We start from the raw sequence: 18,700 nt of genomic DNA, 5'->3' as shown, positions 1-18,700 counted from the left end.
TAATAATTGTAACAATTTTACCTTAGAAAAATATACGCCCCTGAGCGTAAGACAATGAAGGCTAAACATATACAGAATTATTATCATGAAACATCTATAATCATCACAACCATAAGATTACATAGAACAATTAACAACAAAGTACTTAGAGAATAATTACCTGCTAACTAGTACCGGTTAAACAATTTTAATTTTTCACTATTTTTGACACACTGCCCGCTGATCGTCTTGCTACCTATCTGCACACTGTTCTAACTTCAACTACCTATCTTCAACTATTTAGGCTTCCTTCCAGAAATCCCCCCCCAAGCGTTTGTTTTTGCGCTTCCTTCTACCAACTGTCAATATTACGTCAACGTTCGATCTCGCTTCATGTTAGCTCCGCCAATTCTCAGGCACTACTCTTCGACATGAATCTAGCTATTATTTTTAATTTATGTAAGCCTCTCTTATCTCGGTTCAGATTTAGTGGTATTCCTGGCGTTTCCGCGGAAAAAACCGGGGTGAAATTTTGGTCATCTCGAGAGGGGCATCGGTGGACGCTCTGTGAACATCAGTATTAGTTTCAGTTTCTCTGGAACGCTGTGAATTCGAAACGTGGGTGATAAAATCAATTCGAAACATAGCTGAAAATTGGATCCGCTCGCGATTTCTGCTCCACAGGATGGTCGGTGTCAAACATCGACAGTTACTTACACACAGAGAGCAAATGTCTCCATCTATCGCGTTACTTCCCAACTACACCATTCTAATGGCTACTACTAGTAGGAAGCGACCTGCTAAAATTTACCAAGTACTTATTTGCACGACCGTCGCCAACTAAGCGAAAACAAAATGTTTTTTTTAATTGCCAGTGTTGCGAGAAACAACAACAACCCCGAGGGCTATATGCCCGACCGGCATTGAATTATACTACCACAGTAGGATCACCTAGTACCACAGCTAGGATCGTTCGTCAGTTTAACCCACCAGACATAGACCTATTTCGGACTTATTGGTCCTCATCATTGATGAGATGTTGCGAGTATAATTCAACGCTGGTCGGGGCATATAGCCCGCAGAGTAGTTGTTTATCGCAACACTCGCAATTTAAAAAAATTAAAAGTATCCTAAATTTTTATTTCTACACCTATTTTGCAAGTACACATAATTTTTCTTGCAGTGATTTGACAACGATCCAGAACTGCATTGTGAAGGATTTAGAGGACCATTGTTCTAGCACTACGCCCGCCAATGTAATCGACGCCTTGTTCCGCTTTGTGAAGAAAACCGCCTGCAAAGAGGCCAAAACGAAAAGAAGTATCAGTACGTTGCACAAAATGATTTTATTCGACAATTAAATGCTTTTCTCATCAGTCACTATTCGATTATTAGATATATCAATAAACATTTAAATAACTAAACTGCATAGCCTTATTTCTGCATGGTATAAACACTCGTATCCACCTTTATGGGTTCTATGTGATGCCTTTACATGCAATTTGCGGTATGAATAACATCATCTACTAAAAATAAACATAATTATCGACGTTCTGTTGTTTATTCAATAATTATTCATATAATATTTTTAACAGGAATCTGTATTTACTAACATTATTATCAGATAATGATCAAAGTACTAAGAATAGCATTAATTATTATTTATAATTTCAGTTTTAATATTTTTCTTTCAAAAGTTTACAAAGTAATTTCATTAGGTAACATATTTTTTCAATATATTTATAACAAACGTATGAATTATATCTGTAGTATACGGGGTGAATTGTATATGTGTACATATATGGATTTTAGTCAGTGGTACAGTTTGTTGTGTAGAACATGGGATTTAATATAATTTTTATAGTAAACTGTTGAAAAATATTGATATCAAACATTTGCGCATAACACAAAATTGTTTATACTGTACGTGTATTGCTACCGACATTAGACCGAACTCTTAACTTAAAATATCAGTTTTCTGTGTCTTGTTATTCACATTTAACTTATAAACTCAATGTTTAATTGTTCATATTATTTTTGAGCGTTGCGGTTTGCAGTAAATAAATCAGTTATTTATACAAAATCAAAATATATATTTCCCACTTCAAATTTAGTTTGCAGTATTTATATAGCTAGGTACTGCAATTTATTTTTTTAATTTATTTTTGAGGTCCTAAAGTTCTTTACTATAAAAATCAATTAAATGTTGAGTTTTGTTGTGCACATGCGGTTGGAAAGGTTCCGACACCTTTAGCTTGAGTTACTTTTTAAATATTGAAAGTCTAAATTAATTTTTCAATTGTTTTTCGTTTTAACGCAAAACCTGAAATATTGTAATATATTTTAAGGCTTAAAAAGAGCAGTGCGGAATGTGATGACAATAACCCAGGACCAATTTAGAGAAAGTTTGGAGCATAAGATGAAGNCATAATTATCGACGTTCTGTTGTTTATTCAATAATTATTCATATAATATTTTTAACAGGAATCTGTATTTACTAACATTATTATCAGATAATGATCAAAGTACTAAGAATAGCATTAATTATTATTTATAATTTCAGTTTTAATATTTTTCTTTCAAATGTTTACAAAGTAATCCCATTAGGTAACATATTTTTTCAATATATTTATAACAAACGTATGAATTATATCTGTAGTATACGGGGTGAATTGTAAATGTGTACATATATGGATTTTAGTCAGTGGTACAGTTTGTTGTGTAGAACATGGGATTTAATATAATTTTTATAGTAAACTGTTGAAAAATATTGATATCACACATTTGCGCATAACACAAAATTGTTTATACTGTACGTGTATTGCTACCGACATTAGACCGAACTCTTAACTTAAAATATCAGTTTTCTGTGTCTTGTTATTCACATTTAACTTATAAACTCAATGTTTAATTGTTCATATTATTTTTGAGCGTTGCGGTTTGCAGTAAATAAATCAGTTATTTATACAAAATCAAAATATATATTTCCCACTTCAAATTTAGTTTGCAGTATTTATATAGCTAGGTACTGCAATTTATTTTTTAAATTTATTTTTGATGTCCTAAAGTTGGAGGTACATCTTTACTATGAAAATCAATTAAATGTTGAGTTTTGTTGTGCACATGCGGTTGGAAAGGTTCCGACACCTTTAGCTTGAGTTACTTTTTAAATATTGAAACTTTAAATTAATTTTTCAATTGTTTTTCATTTTAACGCAAAACCTGAAATATTGTAATATATTTTAAGGCTTAAAAAGAGCAGTACGGAATGTGATGACAATAACCCAGGACCAATTTAGAGAAAGTTTGGAGCATAAGATGAAGACAACCTGTCAAAAAAACGGGGGAGATGGAGCCTTTGAAAATTTAGAGGTAGGTATGAAAATGCATCTTGTTGGATTTTAACTGATTCTGATAGTCTTAAAAAAATAAATACCAACATTTTTATTCAGAGCATCCATTATCAAATTATTTTTGTTATTCACAGTTCATACTAATTTTGTATGATTTTTGTTATTTTCTTTGTAGACATCGTTCAACAATAGCAGAGCTTGTTTTATGAAACACAGAATATTCGGAACTCCCTCAAATATTTATCAAAGTAACCTATCAAATTGCACAAATGATTATCGAAACGCTCTGAAAAACTGCTTGGCAGAAGGAGAAAAGTACTTTGCTGACTTTATTCTTGAATTAATACAGTCCTTGTACGGATTTATCTACAAAAATTATGGTAAAATAATGGGTAAGTTGAGCAAATTATTTAGAAACTAGTTTCGATTTGTCTAAATTTAAATCGATTAGTTTATCCGTCGCATATCCTATTTTGAATCTTTAAATAACCCTTTCTTTAGCATGGTTATGCAACCAGAAATACGGCAAGTATAGCTTGTATGGCTTTGTTGGTTGCCTAACTTTGAAATTAAATTAATTCTTTAGGAATTCCTAATTAGATTTGTATTCTTATGCATTTCTATACATTAACGATAATAATAAATTATTGTTGCAGCCGGTGGACAACCAAGTGCAGAACTTACCAGTTGTATGAGAACTTTAAGTAATGATGAAGTACAAAAGAAGCTCTACAGCTGTTCAAATACAACCTTAAACGAGCTCACTATTACAAATAATATAATTACTTTACCACCAAAATCTCAAATTTGCGAGTAAGTTTGTTATAAATGACAAAGTAGCCATCAAAAGTGATTCCTTATTGATGTGCTACTGCTGTGGACTAAGTAAACAGCATTTTACGATTAATGTTTTTCAGGTCATTAACAGAAGTGTCTACATGCATATCCAAGACTATTAAAAATACGTGCATAAGGGACATAACGATATCTCAACTTGCAGACGACTTTGTTGAGACTATGACAGCTCCATGTCAAAACAAAAGAAGATAATTAGAAAAAAATTAAAAACCAAACCATTTTTAAACTAGGTCTTTTTTTACTCGTATTTTAAATTAAATTTGTTGGGTTTACGGTTTTACAAACATCGAATTGCAAAAAAAATAGTATTAAATAACAAATATCAGAACCTGATTTAGCTATAGGCTGGTGTAGGCTGCAGCCTACAGACCCTACCAACTAGGGGCCCCCACCATGTTAACAAAAATTTTTTATATGAAAACAATTTTTTTTTAAGACCTTCCCATCATGAACAAGACACTACAGATATTATCGAAGAATTTGCTACAATAAAAGCTAGAAAAGTTGTTATTTAATCGTATTTAATAATTCATATTTAGATTAATAATAGTATGAAATTGGGTAGTGATAAATTTTTCTTAGAATATGCTGCTGCACTTCAATTCTTGTGTACGCCGCCACTGTAATATTCATGCATTACAAATACATGAATTGTAGGCAACCTACAGTGCATGTAAAGGGAGATACTGCGGGTCCACGGTGACAAAGCGAAGGGGGTCAGCTGTTATTCCGCGTTTGAACAGTTACATCTAACTGTAAAATTTCCTTTTGGAAATCAATCCTGCCTGTTTGTGAAAGGAAATCTGCAATAATTTCAAATACGTAAAATCCAGCATACCCTTTTTCACCATAAAGTAATTACCCTTTCTAATTTCTCAGAATGATAGAGTAAATTAGAGTTATTCGGAAAAGTATTTCTTTATAACATTTTGTCTCATTTGTTACATACGAAAATGGCACATTATTGGTGAATAGGTGAATAAAATCAAATGTTTCTGAATTTCCGAGGCTTTACGGATTTGATATAGTGGATTTTGTTTCACAAACAAGCCAAGCTGAATCTTTGGAGGCTAGTTTCCAATACCAGCATTTCTCATTATCATACAAGTCGTTTCATCTGTGTGGGGACATGCTCTAAGTGTTCAAAAACATTTTATTTTCGAGATTAATGAAAATATACAGTGTCCATCGAGATGCAAAAAAAAAACAGTTAAAGGATGCTAATGTAAATAATAGTTTCTTTCATACATAACGTAACTGCTTGAACAAACATTAATTTTATTTAAAAATAATTATTTAAAATACTTTATTTAAAAATAATTCGATGTTTAGTCCCACTTGGCATAAAGCTTGAATTTTTTATTACTTACAAATCTTTTTACAGCTATGGGAGATAAAAATCTTCCAACATATACTGCTCATGATAAAAAAGTTTTAATTAGTTTTGTTCTTCAAACCCTTTTGAACAATTTACACTGGAAATATTTTTGTCCACTGACTTGTGAGTGAGGCGGGGCGAAAGGGAGGGTGAAAGAGGGAAGGGGAGAGAGCGAGAGAAAGAAAAACCAGTTTATAACCAGTCAAATATATTATTTGAAAACGTTCATAGAAAAAAAAATTCTGAATTTTTTTTTCTTGGTAGGTTGACATATTTTCATTAATTTTAAACACCCTGTATCTTGATAGGTGTACATTTTTCCTGTTAAATTGTGTTATAGAATCGGCCATTAAAGTATGGCCAAGTGTTTTAATTACATGCTGTACATGTATGAAATAAACTTATTTTTCTAATCGCAGTGTATTTTCTTTTAATTTTTGTATATTTCTACCCCAAGAATAAAATTTTGGAAATTAATAAAAGACAAGAATAGGAAAAGAAACCGAAAATAAAAAAAAAAACATTCATTGTTAAAATCTATATTGTAAAAAAAATTGTAATATTTAACAAAAAATTAATAAAAGTTTTTGATCACGTAATTTTAATCGCTATTTCCTGCAATATCTTGTTCACATACAGTTTTTGACTGTTTTTGCTCAGCAAAATCCTGAGGTTTTTCCTGGTTAGATAGCTGATTTGCTTCAATTTGTTTTACATTTTTAACTGGTTTAGCTACATTGTTCTTATTAGGTGATGCATCCTTAGCACTTTTGACCTTCCTTCTTGGTGAAGTTTTATTGCTGGCAGATTGCACCTCCTGCAACATCGGTCTATGATTCACGGCGTCCAACAATTTTTCCAATGTCTTGCCTGTAATAGTCTGTTTTTTGTCCCCAAACTCCAAATGAAGCAGGTGCATTATGTTGAATTTAAATGGCGTATTGTTTATAGTCGTCATAAAGATGGCGGTAAGTATGGCGCAGAATATCAGCATTGCAGGAAAAATGATTATGTTCCATGGAAATGGTAAATTCTCTGAAATAAATCGTTACTTGTAAGCCAACTTTAGATTCGCTATTGAAAGGAAAATACATAAAACTTTCATACATATTTCCATACCATATTCTTGGTGGACAAATTTATATCATATTTAAATTGATTCACTCGATTTATATATCTACAGGTATAGATGAAACTTTTAAATATCACAATCTAACAACATTGAACAAAATCCCTTCATACCATTTCTGTAAAGATCTATTTATATTTAAATTTGATATACAAATTTAAAAATGTAACCATACCTGGTATATTTTCATTTGTTTTATTTTAGTTTTTATTCATTTTATTTTTTTATCTAAAATAATATCCAAAAAACGCCCATTTTTTACTTTTGCAGGAAGTTGCGCTTTTTCTTCCACAATTTTTAATAAACGAAAAAAAATTTGCAGTATGCCAAGTCAAGGAGAGGGAAATGACATTGTGTTATTACCTTTCGAATAAAAAAATTGTTAACATAATCTTCAACAAAAGGACCCCGCACAAACCTTATGGGAAATTCCGTTCGGTCGATTTTAATGAAATTTTGGGAATAGATTGTTTTTGTTATGAGGAGCAAAAGTCTTCGTGGGCCCAAAGTTCGCTAATGGACAGTTTTCGAGATATTCGATGTTAAAAATTGATAATGCGAATGCGTGTCAAGCACGTATTTAAATGCTTATTAGTCGCGCAAAAGCTCCATGAAGCTTCTTAAAAACTGTATAATATGTATATATTTGTCTAGATAGTGTGTATCCATTCGTTTGTGTGTGCGTGAGCGTGCGCGTGCGTGTGCGTGTGCGCGTGCGTGCGTGCGTGTATGTGTATTCTTTTCATAAACAAATAAACGAAGAGGCTCGGAGTAATGCTATAGTAATACTTCTATATTCACGTGCAATCTGGTCAGCACACTTAGCCATTCTTCTCAATCAATAATATATTTCATTTGAGTTATTAGCATATGATCGTATCTAAAGTAACTCCAGAGTAACACCCAAGATAGAGTAGTCGAAACAACTTTAGGATACAGTTTCTCGTGTGTTTTTAAATCAGTATTTCAAAATATATATCGAAAAATAGCGTGTTTTTAAATATACCTATTTATTCTGTTAGAAAAAAATATTCTTCTTTATTTAACATCGTAGTTTAGATATCCAACTGTGAGTAATCTATCGATATCGATAGCAGATAATATTTTATGTGAAGATATTAGATATATTATACTATTATTAAAATACTTCTTAATCGATATTACTGTTCAATTACCATTCACTTGCAGTTTTTGGTGTGTTATACTACCGATATTGCTTTGGTCATTTTTTCACAGGTGTGTTAATTTTTTAATTAGCAGTTGAGCTTGTTGCAATATAAATGGCTTTCAGACTACAAATACAATGTCATAGTTGCAATCGGACTTTCGCCCCGCGACATATGGTACATTTAAATAGAGTGGTAATGGTAAATGTAGATGTTTTTGGAGATATTGCTATAAATCGACAAAATGACACAGGTCTGCATCCAGCAATTGTTACACCCAAGACCTGAATATGTAATAATTGCTTCCAAACTATTCGTCGTGAACTTGAAATAGTAGATAGAGCAATTATTACATATTCGACTCTCAGGTGTAACTATTGCTGTAGGGAGACCTGCGACGTATTGTCGATTTATAGCAATATCTCCAAAAACATCTACATTTACCACTCTATTTAAATGTACCATATCCTGATCGCAACTGTAACGTTGTATTTGTAATCTGAAAGCCATTTATATTGCAACAAGCTGAACTGCTAATTATAAAATGAACACACCTATGAAAAAATGACCAAAGCAATATCGGGAGTATAACACCAAAAACTGCAAGTGAATGGTATTTGAACAGTAACATCAATTAAGAACTATTTGACAATAAGTCCAACGAAACTGATATTTTTCAACATTTATAAATATTTGAGGTACTCATAAATAATAGTATATTTCTAATATCTTCACATTAAAATATTCTCTGCTATCGATATCGATAGATTACTCACAGTTGGATATCTAAACTACGATGTTAAATAAAGAAGAATTTTTTTTTCTAATAGAATAAGTATATTTAAAACATCCTATTTTTCGATATATATTTTGAAATACTGATTTAAAAACACGCGAGAAACTGTATCCCAAAGTTGTTTCGACTACCTACTCTACCACACATACGCACACACACGCACACACTCACACAAACGAATGGATACGCACTATCTAGACGAATATATACCTATTATACAGTTTTTAAGCTTCATGGAGCTTTTACGTGACTAATAAGCACTTAAACACGTGCTTGAGACGCATTCGCATTATCAACTTTTAACATCGAATATCTCCGAAACTGTCCATTAGCGAACTTTGGGCCAATGAAGACTTTTGTTCCTCATAATAAAAACAACCTATTCTCAAAATTTCATTAAAATTGATCGAACGGAGTTTCCCATAAGGTTTGTGGTCCTTTCCACCTAAAGAAGAATGTAGCCGCCTTGAGATTTACAATTTTAAGGAAGCTATAGTTTCAAATAACAACTGATTTATTTCATTCATTTACGGTTAACACCATTTACACACCTGAGGCCGGGCCTCATTGTAAAACTTGGCTCTCACACCGTATATTTAGAATCTTTAAGAATCTTATGTATTCTAGCTAATAATAATAAAATGCCTTATGCCATATCTATTTGTCTTTATTCCATATCATTTTTCTAGCAAGAGAGTAAAAACTATATGTATAGATGACTATATAGTTCACCACAGATTATTGATTAATATNATATCTCCGAAACTGTCCATTAGCGAACTTTGGGCCAATGAAGACTTTTGTTCCTCATAACAAAAACAACCTATTCTCAAAATTTCATTAAAATTGATCGAACGGAGTTTCCCATAAGGTTTGTGGTCCTTTCCACCTAAAGAAGAATGTAGCCGCCTTGAGATTTACAATTTTAAGGAAGCTATAGTTTCAAATAACAACTGATTTATTTCATTCATTTACGGTTAACACCATTTACACACCTGAGGCCGGGCCTCATTGTAAAACTTGGCTCTCACACCGTATATTTAGAATCTTTAAGAATCTTATGTATTCTAGCTAATAATAATAAAATGCCTTATGCCATATCTATTTGTCTTTATTCCATATCATTTTTCTAGCAAGAGAGTAAAAACTATATGTATAGATGACTATATAGTTCACCACAGATTATTGATTAATATGTAGTTCATGGTGAACTAGTTCGGCTCATTTAAACTAGTACATTACCAACTGCACACCTCTAAGGACCGGTTTATTAATTGCCAATTAGTTTAACTGATGATTACGATCTACTTACCCCATAATTCTGAGGCAAAATTCCCCATCCCTGTTCCTACAGCAGATAATGGTATAATTATTACACTTTTCACTTGACTCAAACCAACCTCAAGAAGAGACACAACTTTTTTTTCACAATCTTCATGACCTAAAGTATTTTCATTATTTAGTTTGGGAAAGTCACTGTCAGTCTAAATCAAGAAAAAATGTTTATTTGAAAATTACTTACTTGTCAAAAATTTAAAATATTCAGTCCAAGTCATTTTGGTGGTGTCACATTTCAAAGAATATTTCAAATTCATGTTGTGTTCTTCGGCATCCTGTAACGAATCAATAAATAAAGTTGATATTAAAATGGATTTCTGGTTAAACCTGAGATAGTTGTTGATACCTCTGTACAAAATCAATCATGACAACCATCAATACAAAGTAACGGAAGGCGAGCCATACGGAAAAATTTGATTTAAACAAGTTGTAAGCAATATAAGGAAAGCAGAAACTGAGAGCCAATAGTGGTAAACAATTTGGACTGGAAATCAATTGGTAAATTTGTTCTTCTGCAGATGAAAACGTACTAGAAATGATATCCAAATAGCTTCGTTCCAAGCTCTTGCTTAAAATACCATCCAACTTTCTAAGATCTTCGATCTTTTCATCCTGCACAGTAGTGAAACGTTTTAAAAAATTTAAATCATCATGATTAATACTGAAATGTATATGTCCTCGGTATTCTAACGAATCACCCTTTTTTATGTTAGCAGAATTTAATAGCAAATTAATGACTCGTTTTAGATATATCAAAGAATTATTTTCTTCAATATTTACATTGCAGTCCTCTCTTCTATTAGTTAAACCTCCTGTACTTGATGACCTCTTCAAATACTTTTTTGCATTTGTATTCATATCGTGAGGATCAACCCATTGCCGTGATAAAACTTGAGACAGGATACAGAGTAAAAAAACAATCAATATTTTCATCTTAAAAATACTTTTTGACTGAAAAATGGTTTCAGTTAATAAAACAGGTAATAATTATATCTAACTAAAAATAACAATCTTACGTATTTTTGGCAGCAGTTACATTATTAATTAAACATAACTTTCTACCACTGATGTGTAAATAATAAACCTTTGTTTTCAGAGAACTTTGTGAAGAATTATTTTATCTGTTTTAAATTGTGTTTATCACTTTATCATAACCTATAATTGTCTTATTAAATAATATGTGGATTATCATTTGAAATGGTCTGGGTCTGCCTGATTTGAAAAATCGAATCAGTTAAATTCAGCTAGGTTCACTAGGTTGGGTCCGGTTGGGATCGTGAAGAATGATCTGGATGATCTACTTTATTTTCTGTTTTTATACTTAGGCGTATTTCATTGCACATCAAAATTTAATATTCAGATGGTTAATAAAGAATAATGTTAAAAAACAATTAATAAAAAACTTCAATAACATCAAGAGTGGGACAAATTAAATATCCTAACCTAACAAGAACAAGTATTTCAAATGTCAATATTTGTGAAGGCTGAAATAGTCTGTGGGCTGTGAACGCAATAATTTCAATTTCCAATACGAGGGGGCCATTAATTTGAAGATGAAGAAGAAGAATTTTAAATTTAACTTGTACAATATTGTATAGAGGCACAATGGCTAAATACCCTCTGAGTGAAGGCCAAATAAAAAGAAGAAGAAGAAGTAGTAGTATAGAGGCACAGGCACCATCTTTCAGTGAGAACTAATACTAATTAGTGAACGAAAGATGCTAACTGCAATTGGAAACAGGGACACCGGTTGGTTAGAAAAAGAAAACAAAAAAGCATCAAAATGGCTGCACGATCGGTTAGTGCAACAATTTAATAAACCCAGTTCGGTTATAAAACTATTATTTTGTTATAAAAATTCGGTGAAGTAGTGAATTTTAATACAAGTTTTATTAATGATATTTGCTGCGTCAAGTTATGTACACGTTTTTTTTTAAAGTCATAGAATCTCTGTGTCAATGCACTTTTATGTGAAAGTGTACACTCTGGTCTTCAACTACACAAAAGGTAAATAATTTAAATACCAATAGACGAAATAATTAAGCTAAGCATTCGTTTTCTAAGCATGTATTTTAATTGATTAATTTACGTTTATTATGTTATTTATGCTACAGTTTTACTGATTATGAGCTATAAAAACAGTAAAAATGTAAGTACCATACATAGGTATATTTAAATTTGAAACTATAAAATCAATAGGTACATTTTTTATGTATGTTTCCAATAATAGTTTTATTAATATTGAAGAGCTTATATAAAATATAAATAATAAGAAATGTTTATTTGGGATGGAAACGAAATAAGGGATGATCTTAAATAAGTGCAAGCCTTGCGTAACATGTGGTAGGGTGTCATCTACCCCCAATTAGTGAGAAAGGTGAGTCATCACACCACTCACCAGCAAAACAAAAGAAGCCCATGAAAATTCACCCTCTCGGTCTTTTATTTTCAAGTTTTCAGGTGACGTTCGATATCGCGACGCGGCAGAAAAATCGTGTAGCAAAAAACAAAAGGCCCTTCAGGGGCTTCTTTGTGTCAGTATGAATAGGAATAGGGCCCTCTTCGCCTTAACTTAGAAAATGTGAAGTACTCGACATCCACCTTGTCTATCGCGCCGCTTTCAGTCTTTCTGACGGTGAACGTGCTTTAATTCGTTTCAGCGTTTTCAGCGTGTTCAGGGGGATTATCGCGCCGTTGTGTACACGAAAGAGATTTAGCAGTGTTTGGTGGATTTACTTAACAGTGGTGTTATTCCATTTCAGTAGACTTTCATGTGTCCAATGAGGGGGTATTATTAGGCAGGTAGTTTTTTTATTGCACTTAGTACCTAACAACCGTTTTTAGTTTACCCTAGGTTATGACCGGTGAATGAAAATGATGGATTATTTTTGCTATGCATTGAAAAACCACTTATAAATATTTGTTTGTAGTGTTTGTAGCCACAAATTAACAAAACATAAGTATTATTAAGTACCTAAGTACTTATACCTATTGCCAACAAGTTATTGCTATGTAAATATTCATAAGGTTATATTTATATTTAGTTAGAATGTCAATGTTTTCGATATTAATTATTGCTTATATAATAACTTTTCAAGTGATATAGGTACCTAACAGTAATAACCAGATTAACAATCTTTGGAGATTGAAGTAGTATTTTTAGTAAAAATGTCTGATAAGGAAAAAACTTGCGTCTAGTATTACTTGTATGGTTTTATTTTGATATTTTGCCATACTAAAAATTAAAAATTAAATCACTTTGTGCTTTTATTGTGATAGTACTATTTAAAATCCATTCTTAATCTAACAAATGTATGTATAGGTACTTGTCGAATTTTCCGCATAGAAAAATCGTTGGGGAAACTATTTCGTACCCCTCTGTTTGACGGCATAGGTGATATTTATTGGTAGGACCTTTCCGCCACAGGTCACATAAGGGCTATACCTGTCAAAATTTAATAAAGCTTTTCAATATTGACCAAACATGTCACATCAAAGCACATATTCACTACGATACAATGCGATGCAGTTTTAATATACACGCTTGATTTATCGACCACCTAAATAATTTACTTTGCTAGGTCGATAGCGTCCTATTTTTTTGTACTGGCAGTAGGGTGAGCTTGGAAATGGGCCACATGTTTCACTAACTGACAAAGCCACAATCTGATTTGAATGAAAATTGATGCAGATATTTCCCGTTCCTCTAATAACGTCCGTTTTTTCATAGGGTAAATTTAACTGTCAGTGATATGTATCTCTCACTTTCTTATATATCGAGCGTTCAAATAAAAACGTGGTAGAAGTTGGCTCTGACACATTTGACGTAGGGAGAAGCTTATAGCGACCAACTTAACCTCATTTCTCAACGAGCTGTACAGCAGCTGTCAGTTTCAATAACGTTAATGACTATATAACTTTATTTTAAAGAATAATCGTGATAACAATAACAAACAATTAAAGGAGCTGCGGAAAGTGTCCCCCTCCTTGTTATAACAATAAATTAAAGCAGCTGCTGAAAGTGTCCCCCTCCTTGTTCCAAGCACTTTTCACACCTGTTCCTCAAAGAATTAAAGACATTTTCTAAGATGCTCGGGGTATTGTTAATTTCACGAATCTTGTCTATAAGTCGAGCCTGCAGATGGTTTAAATCAGGAATAGGCAGTTCAAAAATAGTGTTTTTAAGGTAAGGCCACAAAAAGAAATCACACGGCGTAATATCACATGACCTCGGTGGAAATTCATGTTCAGCATTGAGACTTATTAGTCGATTTTGGAAAACTTCCCTCAACATATTCATCGTCTCGCCTGCCGTATGTGCCCTTGCGCCATCTTGTTGAAAGTAAAAGTTTGTAATTTCGTTTTCTTCCAGCTGGTTAACAAAAGGAGCGATAATTTCTTCTCTATACCTTTGCGCAGTAAGAGTACCATTAAAAAAAATAGGTCCATAAATCCTCCTTCGATTGAGAGCACACCAAACTCCAATTTTTTGAGCGTGTAGAGGGCCCTCGACAAAAAAGTTATCTGGTTTTTCAGAAGACCACATTCTCATATTCTGTGAGTTTACGTAACCACTTAAATGAAACCAGGCTTCATCAGAAAAAAAGGTGATATTATGAAGTTCACCGTAGTTGTTTAAAAACCATTCACAAAATACAGCCCGTCGCGGAAAATCAACTTCATGAAGTTCTTGCTGACAAGTTAAACGATAGGAGAACAAACGCAAATCTTTTTTTAACACTGTGTGGCAGGTACCGACTGATACTCCCACCATTTGTGATAAAACACGTACAGAAGTTCTTGGCGCATTTTCCATTATTTGTTGGACATTTTCTTTTAATTCTTCAGTCCGCTTTTTAGGTCGGCCGCTTCCTTCTTTTCTTGTTACACTGCCCGTTTCACGAAAAACATTAACACAACGCTGAACTGCACTTTGAAAAATTTTGTACTCAACAACGCCGGGAAATTGATTTTGAAATTCTATGAAACATTCCTCAATAGAATACTTCCATATTCCATCAATCTTGCGTCCATTTCTAAAGTAGGACTCTATGATAAACACTTTTTGTTCTTGAGAAAACACCATTTTAAACGCTTTTTAAAACGAAAATATTCAAATTGATAGCGGCGATATAGCGCTTTGACAGATGACGTTTAAGTTCATTTGCTATACGCTACGCCCTACGTCCAAATTTTCAGAACCAACTTGACCACGTTTTTATTTGAACGCTCGTTACTTATTTGTGTTTTATGAGGCAGGTATAGATTTAACTGGCAGATAAATTCATCAGGAGGCGAAAAAACCCGCAGAAACATTAACTAAGACACTAAAGTGCAGTAAAATGTCGTTTTAAGTATTAAAATTATGTTAGTTTTTACGAATTTGCAACTTCTAGTGCCTAATTTATGTGCTACACTTTTGAATAGCAAAATTTCTTAAAATTATACTACTGTCACATTTGACAAACCGCATAGCAATGTATTTCGAAGGGCTAATGATTTACTATTAGCAAAATTCCTTAAAATTGTTATTAAACCACATTCCAGATCACATTAGACCAGAGGCGGACTGGCTAGATGAACCGGCCCGGGAAACCTTCATCAAGCGGCTCCTTTTTTTGAAAGAAAAATATTATTCATCCTTCTACAGCGCGGACCGGCCCAAAATGACCGCGGCCCATCGGGAAACCTCCCGAGTTCCCGCATAGCCAATCCGCCTCTGCATTAGACCAACTAAAATCTTATTATAGACTACTTAGTAACTTTTTACCACACTTTTGAAACGTAAAACAATTTAGTCAATTTTGTTATACTTAGTTATAGTCATAAAAGCAAGATACCTTTTTTCATCTACCTTAAAATTCGGGCTCTTTTTAAATACGTGTTTATTTTAATACGAAGTGTTATTATCGGAGATTCATTGCATTTAAAATTATATCAGGGTTTCACGATCAACTTTACTTGTTTCTTACTGCGAGCAGGTAGTAAACATCAACCATTTGGCTTATTAATTAACATTCCGGCATTTTAATCCAGAAGCGATACCAAATGGAATGCCCAGAACATAAATTCTCAAAGCTAACTGTTGAATTTTAATTTATCGATCGACAAAAAAATATTCGAATCGAATTTACTCCTAAACATTCGTTCATACATAATTTAAATTATTTTCCGCCCGCTCCTCATAATTTTTTAAACCGTCGCATCGTGAATAAGTCTCACAAACAAATGAAATGACATCAGTCGCACAACCTTGTCGCTTGCGGCATACGAAATCAGTTAGGCCTGTTTGAAAATTCCATTGCATAATGTATATAACTTTTCAGATACGGGGGTGTTTTGATAAGTAGATACTGGCCACCAACTTTCAGTAAACAAATTCTGAATTATGTGAAACAAAAAAGACGTCCATTTGTCTCAACCACACAACGTATATACTTAACAGCGACTGCTTTTAAGTACACTCCGTTTAAGGTCTAGTTTTTTATTTCTCTCCTACGTAGTTTTTTTGAGTAAGTTTTAAAAACGTTTTAAAAGCTTTACAGATAAGAAATCTTACGGGAGCTACTTTTTGACGCACTTGCCTTATACTGCTAATTGAATACGTAATTCTAAATCACTTACTTTAATGATTAAGCTTCCCGTCCAGGAAAAATGTATTTGCATACACGATACGATCTGTATTCGTAACGCTGAAACATTCACCTTTACCCTTGGCACCGTGGTTTGTTAACACGTAACAATTAAATTGCATGTACGGATATGACTGTGGGATAGATGATAGATTTGTGAACGTTGAACTAAATTTTTATGTAGTACAAATAATGCCTTTTGAACGTATGTTTTTGAAAATTAAATTATTTTATCCAACACTTGTATACGACTTGTATACATGTATAATGATACTATAATTTCTTTGGTTTTAAAGAAATAATATGGCCTTAAGTGTGTTATAAGTGATAAATCACTAGTAATTTATGACTACTGACTTATGTAAATCATAAAAAGGCAAATGTGTGGTTTATTTTTCTAGTTTTTATTAGAAAACCAATTTGAAACAGCAATGTCAACAAATAACCTAAAATGCTACAAACTTACAATCTACCTACTTATTAATATTAACATTACCATTTACGGTAAAGCCGTAATTTGATGTGCCAAAGTATTATTGGAATCATTTTGTGACTGTGGTAAATTGATTTTGCTTGTGCTTGCTTCAGGAGTCTGTATCCCTTGTATCATTTTAGCAATATCAATTTTGCTGGAAATTGACTTTTCTATAATAAACCTTCTGCCAAAGTAGATGACTTCCATCCACCGTGGCGTTTTGTGTGTTGTAATATCCCCTCCAGCATTGCCCAAGAGAGTGCAGATGCGCGACGCAAGCCATGCCCTGTATATAAATTAGAATCTCAAGCCCAAAAATCGCGCAACAACATTAGGGATTTTTGATAGCTTATTAATACCAACACATTGACGAGTGCATTTTCCCTTTTGAAAATTGCAAGAGAACCTTTTATGCTGCACATTCTGAGGTCTTAGCTTAGAATATTTTCTAATTGGATTAACACAAAATCCTTCATTTAACACAGCGAAGCTTCTTGGTTTGTTCGTTTTAGTATTTTAAATCATGATGTGTATATACTGCCCTTTGTCCTCTATATTGTCTATGCTTAGATGGGTCAATTCCTCGCAACGGCAAGCGCCAAAAACTCCTAATATCAACGCCACCTAAAAACAACAAATTTAATAAATATAACTCAGAGTTAAACTATTCAATAGAACCTACCTTATTCATAAGATCTTCGTTTAGGGCTTCACGCAAAAATTGTTCGATTTGTTCTCTTTCTAAGACCTTGGATTTTTTTGGTTGAAAATGTTTGTGCTTAGACTAGAAATGCCACTAGTCTTCCGAATTTAGAAATTTCAATATTCTTGTAAACTCTCAAAGTTGATTTCAACATGGAATATTTAGTCCACAATATGGATGGAGCTAATTTCTCACTTGAATTGAAAAAATGAGCCGGCAAGACATCTTCATTTACGCCTTTCACCCCTTCTTTGATTTTCCAATCTTGAAGTTCCTTCAGTTCTTTGTTGTATATATATGATTTCTCCGGAATGATGCCTGCAGCAGCCGCATTAGCTTTTTCTAAAATTTCAGATGGAATTTCCACATTTTCCATTTTTTCAGGCTTGGTTTTAGGATTTCAACGTGATTTCAACTTAAAAATTTTTGTTTGTTTACTGACAACCCTTGTTTACAGGCACAATTTAGGTTGACACTCGCATGCTTTGTAATATTTTAAGGACTAAACATTTCCCAGCGTGACTTATACACCGTAACACACTAGTACCATAAATAACTATTATTTAAGTATTTTAAAAGGTTTCAGTCATTGCCATCTAAATATGTACTAGAGTGACCACGCGGATGACCATGTCTTAATCCACAATTTGCCAATATTCCGTAGAAAGATTACTTAATTATTCATTAATAATAAAAGTAACTTAAATTATTACTGTAAGTAATCCATATTTGTTAATGTAAACGCTGTACATCATCTCACATCACCGTTCACTCATTGTGAATGTTATTGAACATCTCTATTTATTACACACCTGGCGAATTGTGGAAGATCTCTGTAGATTGAAAATGATGCGCGGTCTTCTATGCGCGTCCTGTGGTTTCTGCTCATCTGA

The 18,700-nt window shown here is 32.9% G+C and overlaps 3 protein-coding genes across 4 annotated transcripts in view; 2 read left to right on the top strand and 1 right to left on the bottom strand.

The window, feature by feature from the left end:
- Positions 1 to 5,982, top strand: part of LOC108905328 — a 13,305-nt gene extending 7,323 nt beyond the window's left edge. Inside the window, exons 5-9 of the mRNA XM_018708147.2 lie at positions 1,163 to 1,305; positions 3,227 to 3,351; positions 3,508 to 3,724; positions 3,989 to 4,145; positions 4,250 to 5,982. Coding sequence (XP_018563663.1) covers positions 1,163 to 1,305; positions 3,227 to 3,351; positions 3,508 to 3,724; positions 3,989 to 4,145; positions 4,250 to 4,382 — 775 coding nt within the window. The 3' untranslated portion in view covers positions 4,383 to 5,982. The remainder of the gene's footprint in view (positions 1 to 1,162; positions 1,306 to 3,226; positions 3,352 to 3,507; positions 3,725 to 3,988; positions 4,146 to 4,249) is intronic.
- Positions 5,231 to 11,169, bottom strand: LOC108905330. 2 transcript variants are annotated; one of them, XM_018708152.2, is made up of 5 exons: positions 11,014 to 11,169; positions 10,325 to 10,948; positions 10,182 to 10,272; positions 9,972 to 10,100; positions 5,231 to 6,603 (listed from the first exon to the last, which is right to left on the bottom strand). In XM_018708152.2, exons 2-5 carry the CDS (start codon positions 10,928 to 10,930, stop codon positions 6,170 to 6,172), a joined length of 1,260 nt encoding a protein of 419 aa, XP_018563668.1. In that variant the 5' UTR covers positions 10,931 to 10,948; positions 11,014 to 11,169; the 3' UTR covers positions 5,231 to 6,169. The 2 variants fall into 2 exon arrangements, with proteins under 2 accessions (XP_018563668.1, XP_018563669.1); XM_018708153.2 differs by having other exon boundaries at positions 10,325 to 11,169.
- Positions 11,170 to 11,795: 626 nt separating this feature from the next.
- Positions 11,796 to 18,700, top strand: part of LOC108905308 (protocadherin-like wing polarity protein stan) — a 44,692-nt gene continuing 37,787 nt past the window's right edge. The window contains exon 1 of the mRNA XM_023454133.1: positions 11,796 to 12,004. The gene's annotated coding sequence lies outside the window, so the exon portion shown is untranslated. The remainder of the gene's footprint in view (positions 12,005 to 18,700) is intronic.

The sequence above is a fragment of the Anoplophora glabripennis genome, unplaced genomic scaffold (assembly GCF_000390285.2).
Source record: "Anoplophora glabripennis isolate ALB-LARVAE unplaced genomic scaffold, Agla_2.0 scaffold217, whole genome shotgun sequence".
Lineage (NCBI taxonomy): Eukaryota > Metazoa > Arthropoda > Insecta > Coleoptera > Cerambycidae > Anoplophora > Anoplophora glabripennis.
The sequence above is the reverse complement of the archived record's forward strand: the minus strand, read 5'-3'. Positions and strand labels throughout refer to the sequence as shown.

Bases quoted from the DNA above. Each gene is read 5' to 3' on its own strand.
- LOC108905330 (XM_018708153.2), bottom strand. From the start codon at position 10,930: ATGAAAATATTGATTGTTTTTTTACTCTGTATCCTGTCTCAAGTTTTA. The intron at 10,273-10,324 runs GTTTAACCAGAA...GATTCGTTACAG, and splicing joins GGTATCAACAACTATCTCAG to GATGCCGAAGAACACAACAT. The intron at 10,101-10,181 runs GTAAGTAATTTT...AAAATACTTTAG, and splicing joins ATATTTTAAATTTTTGACAA to GTCATGAAGATTGTGAAAAA.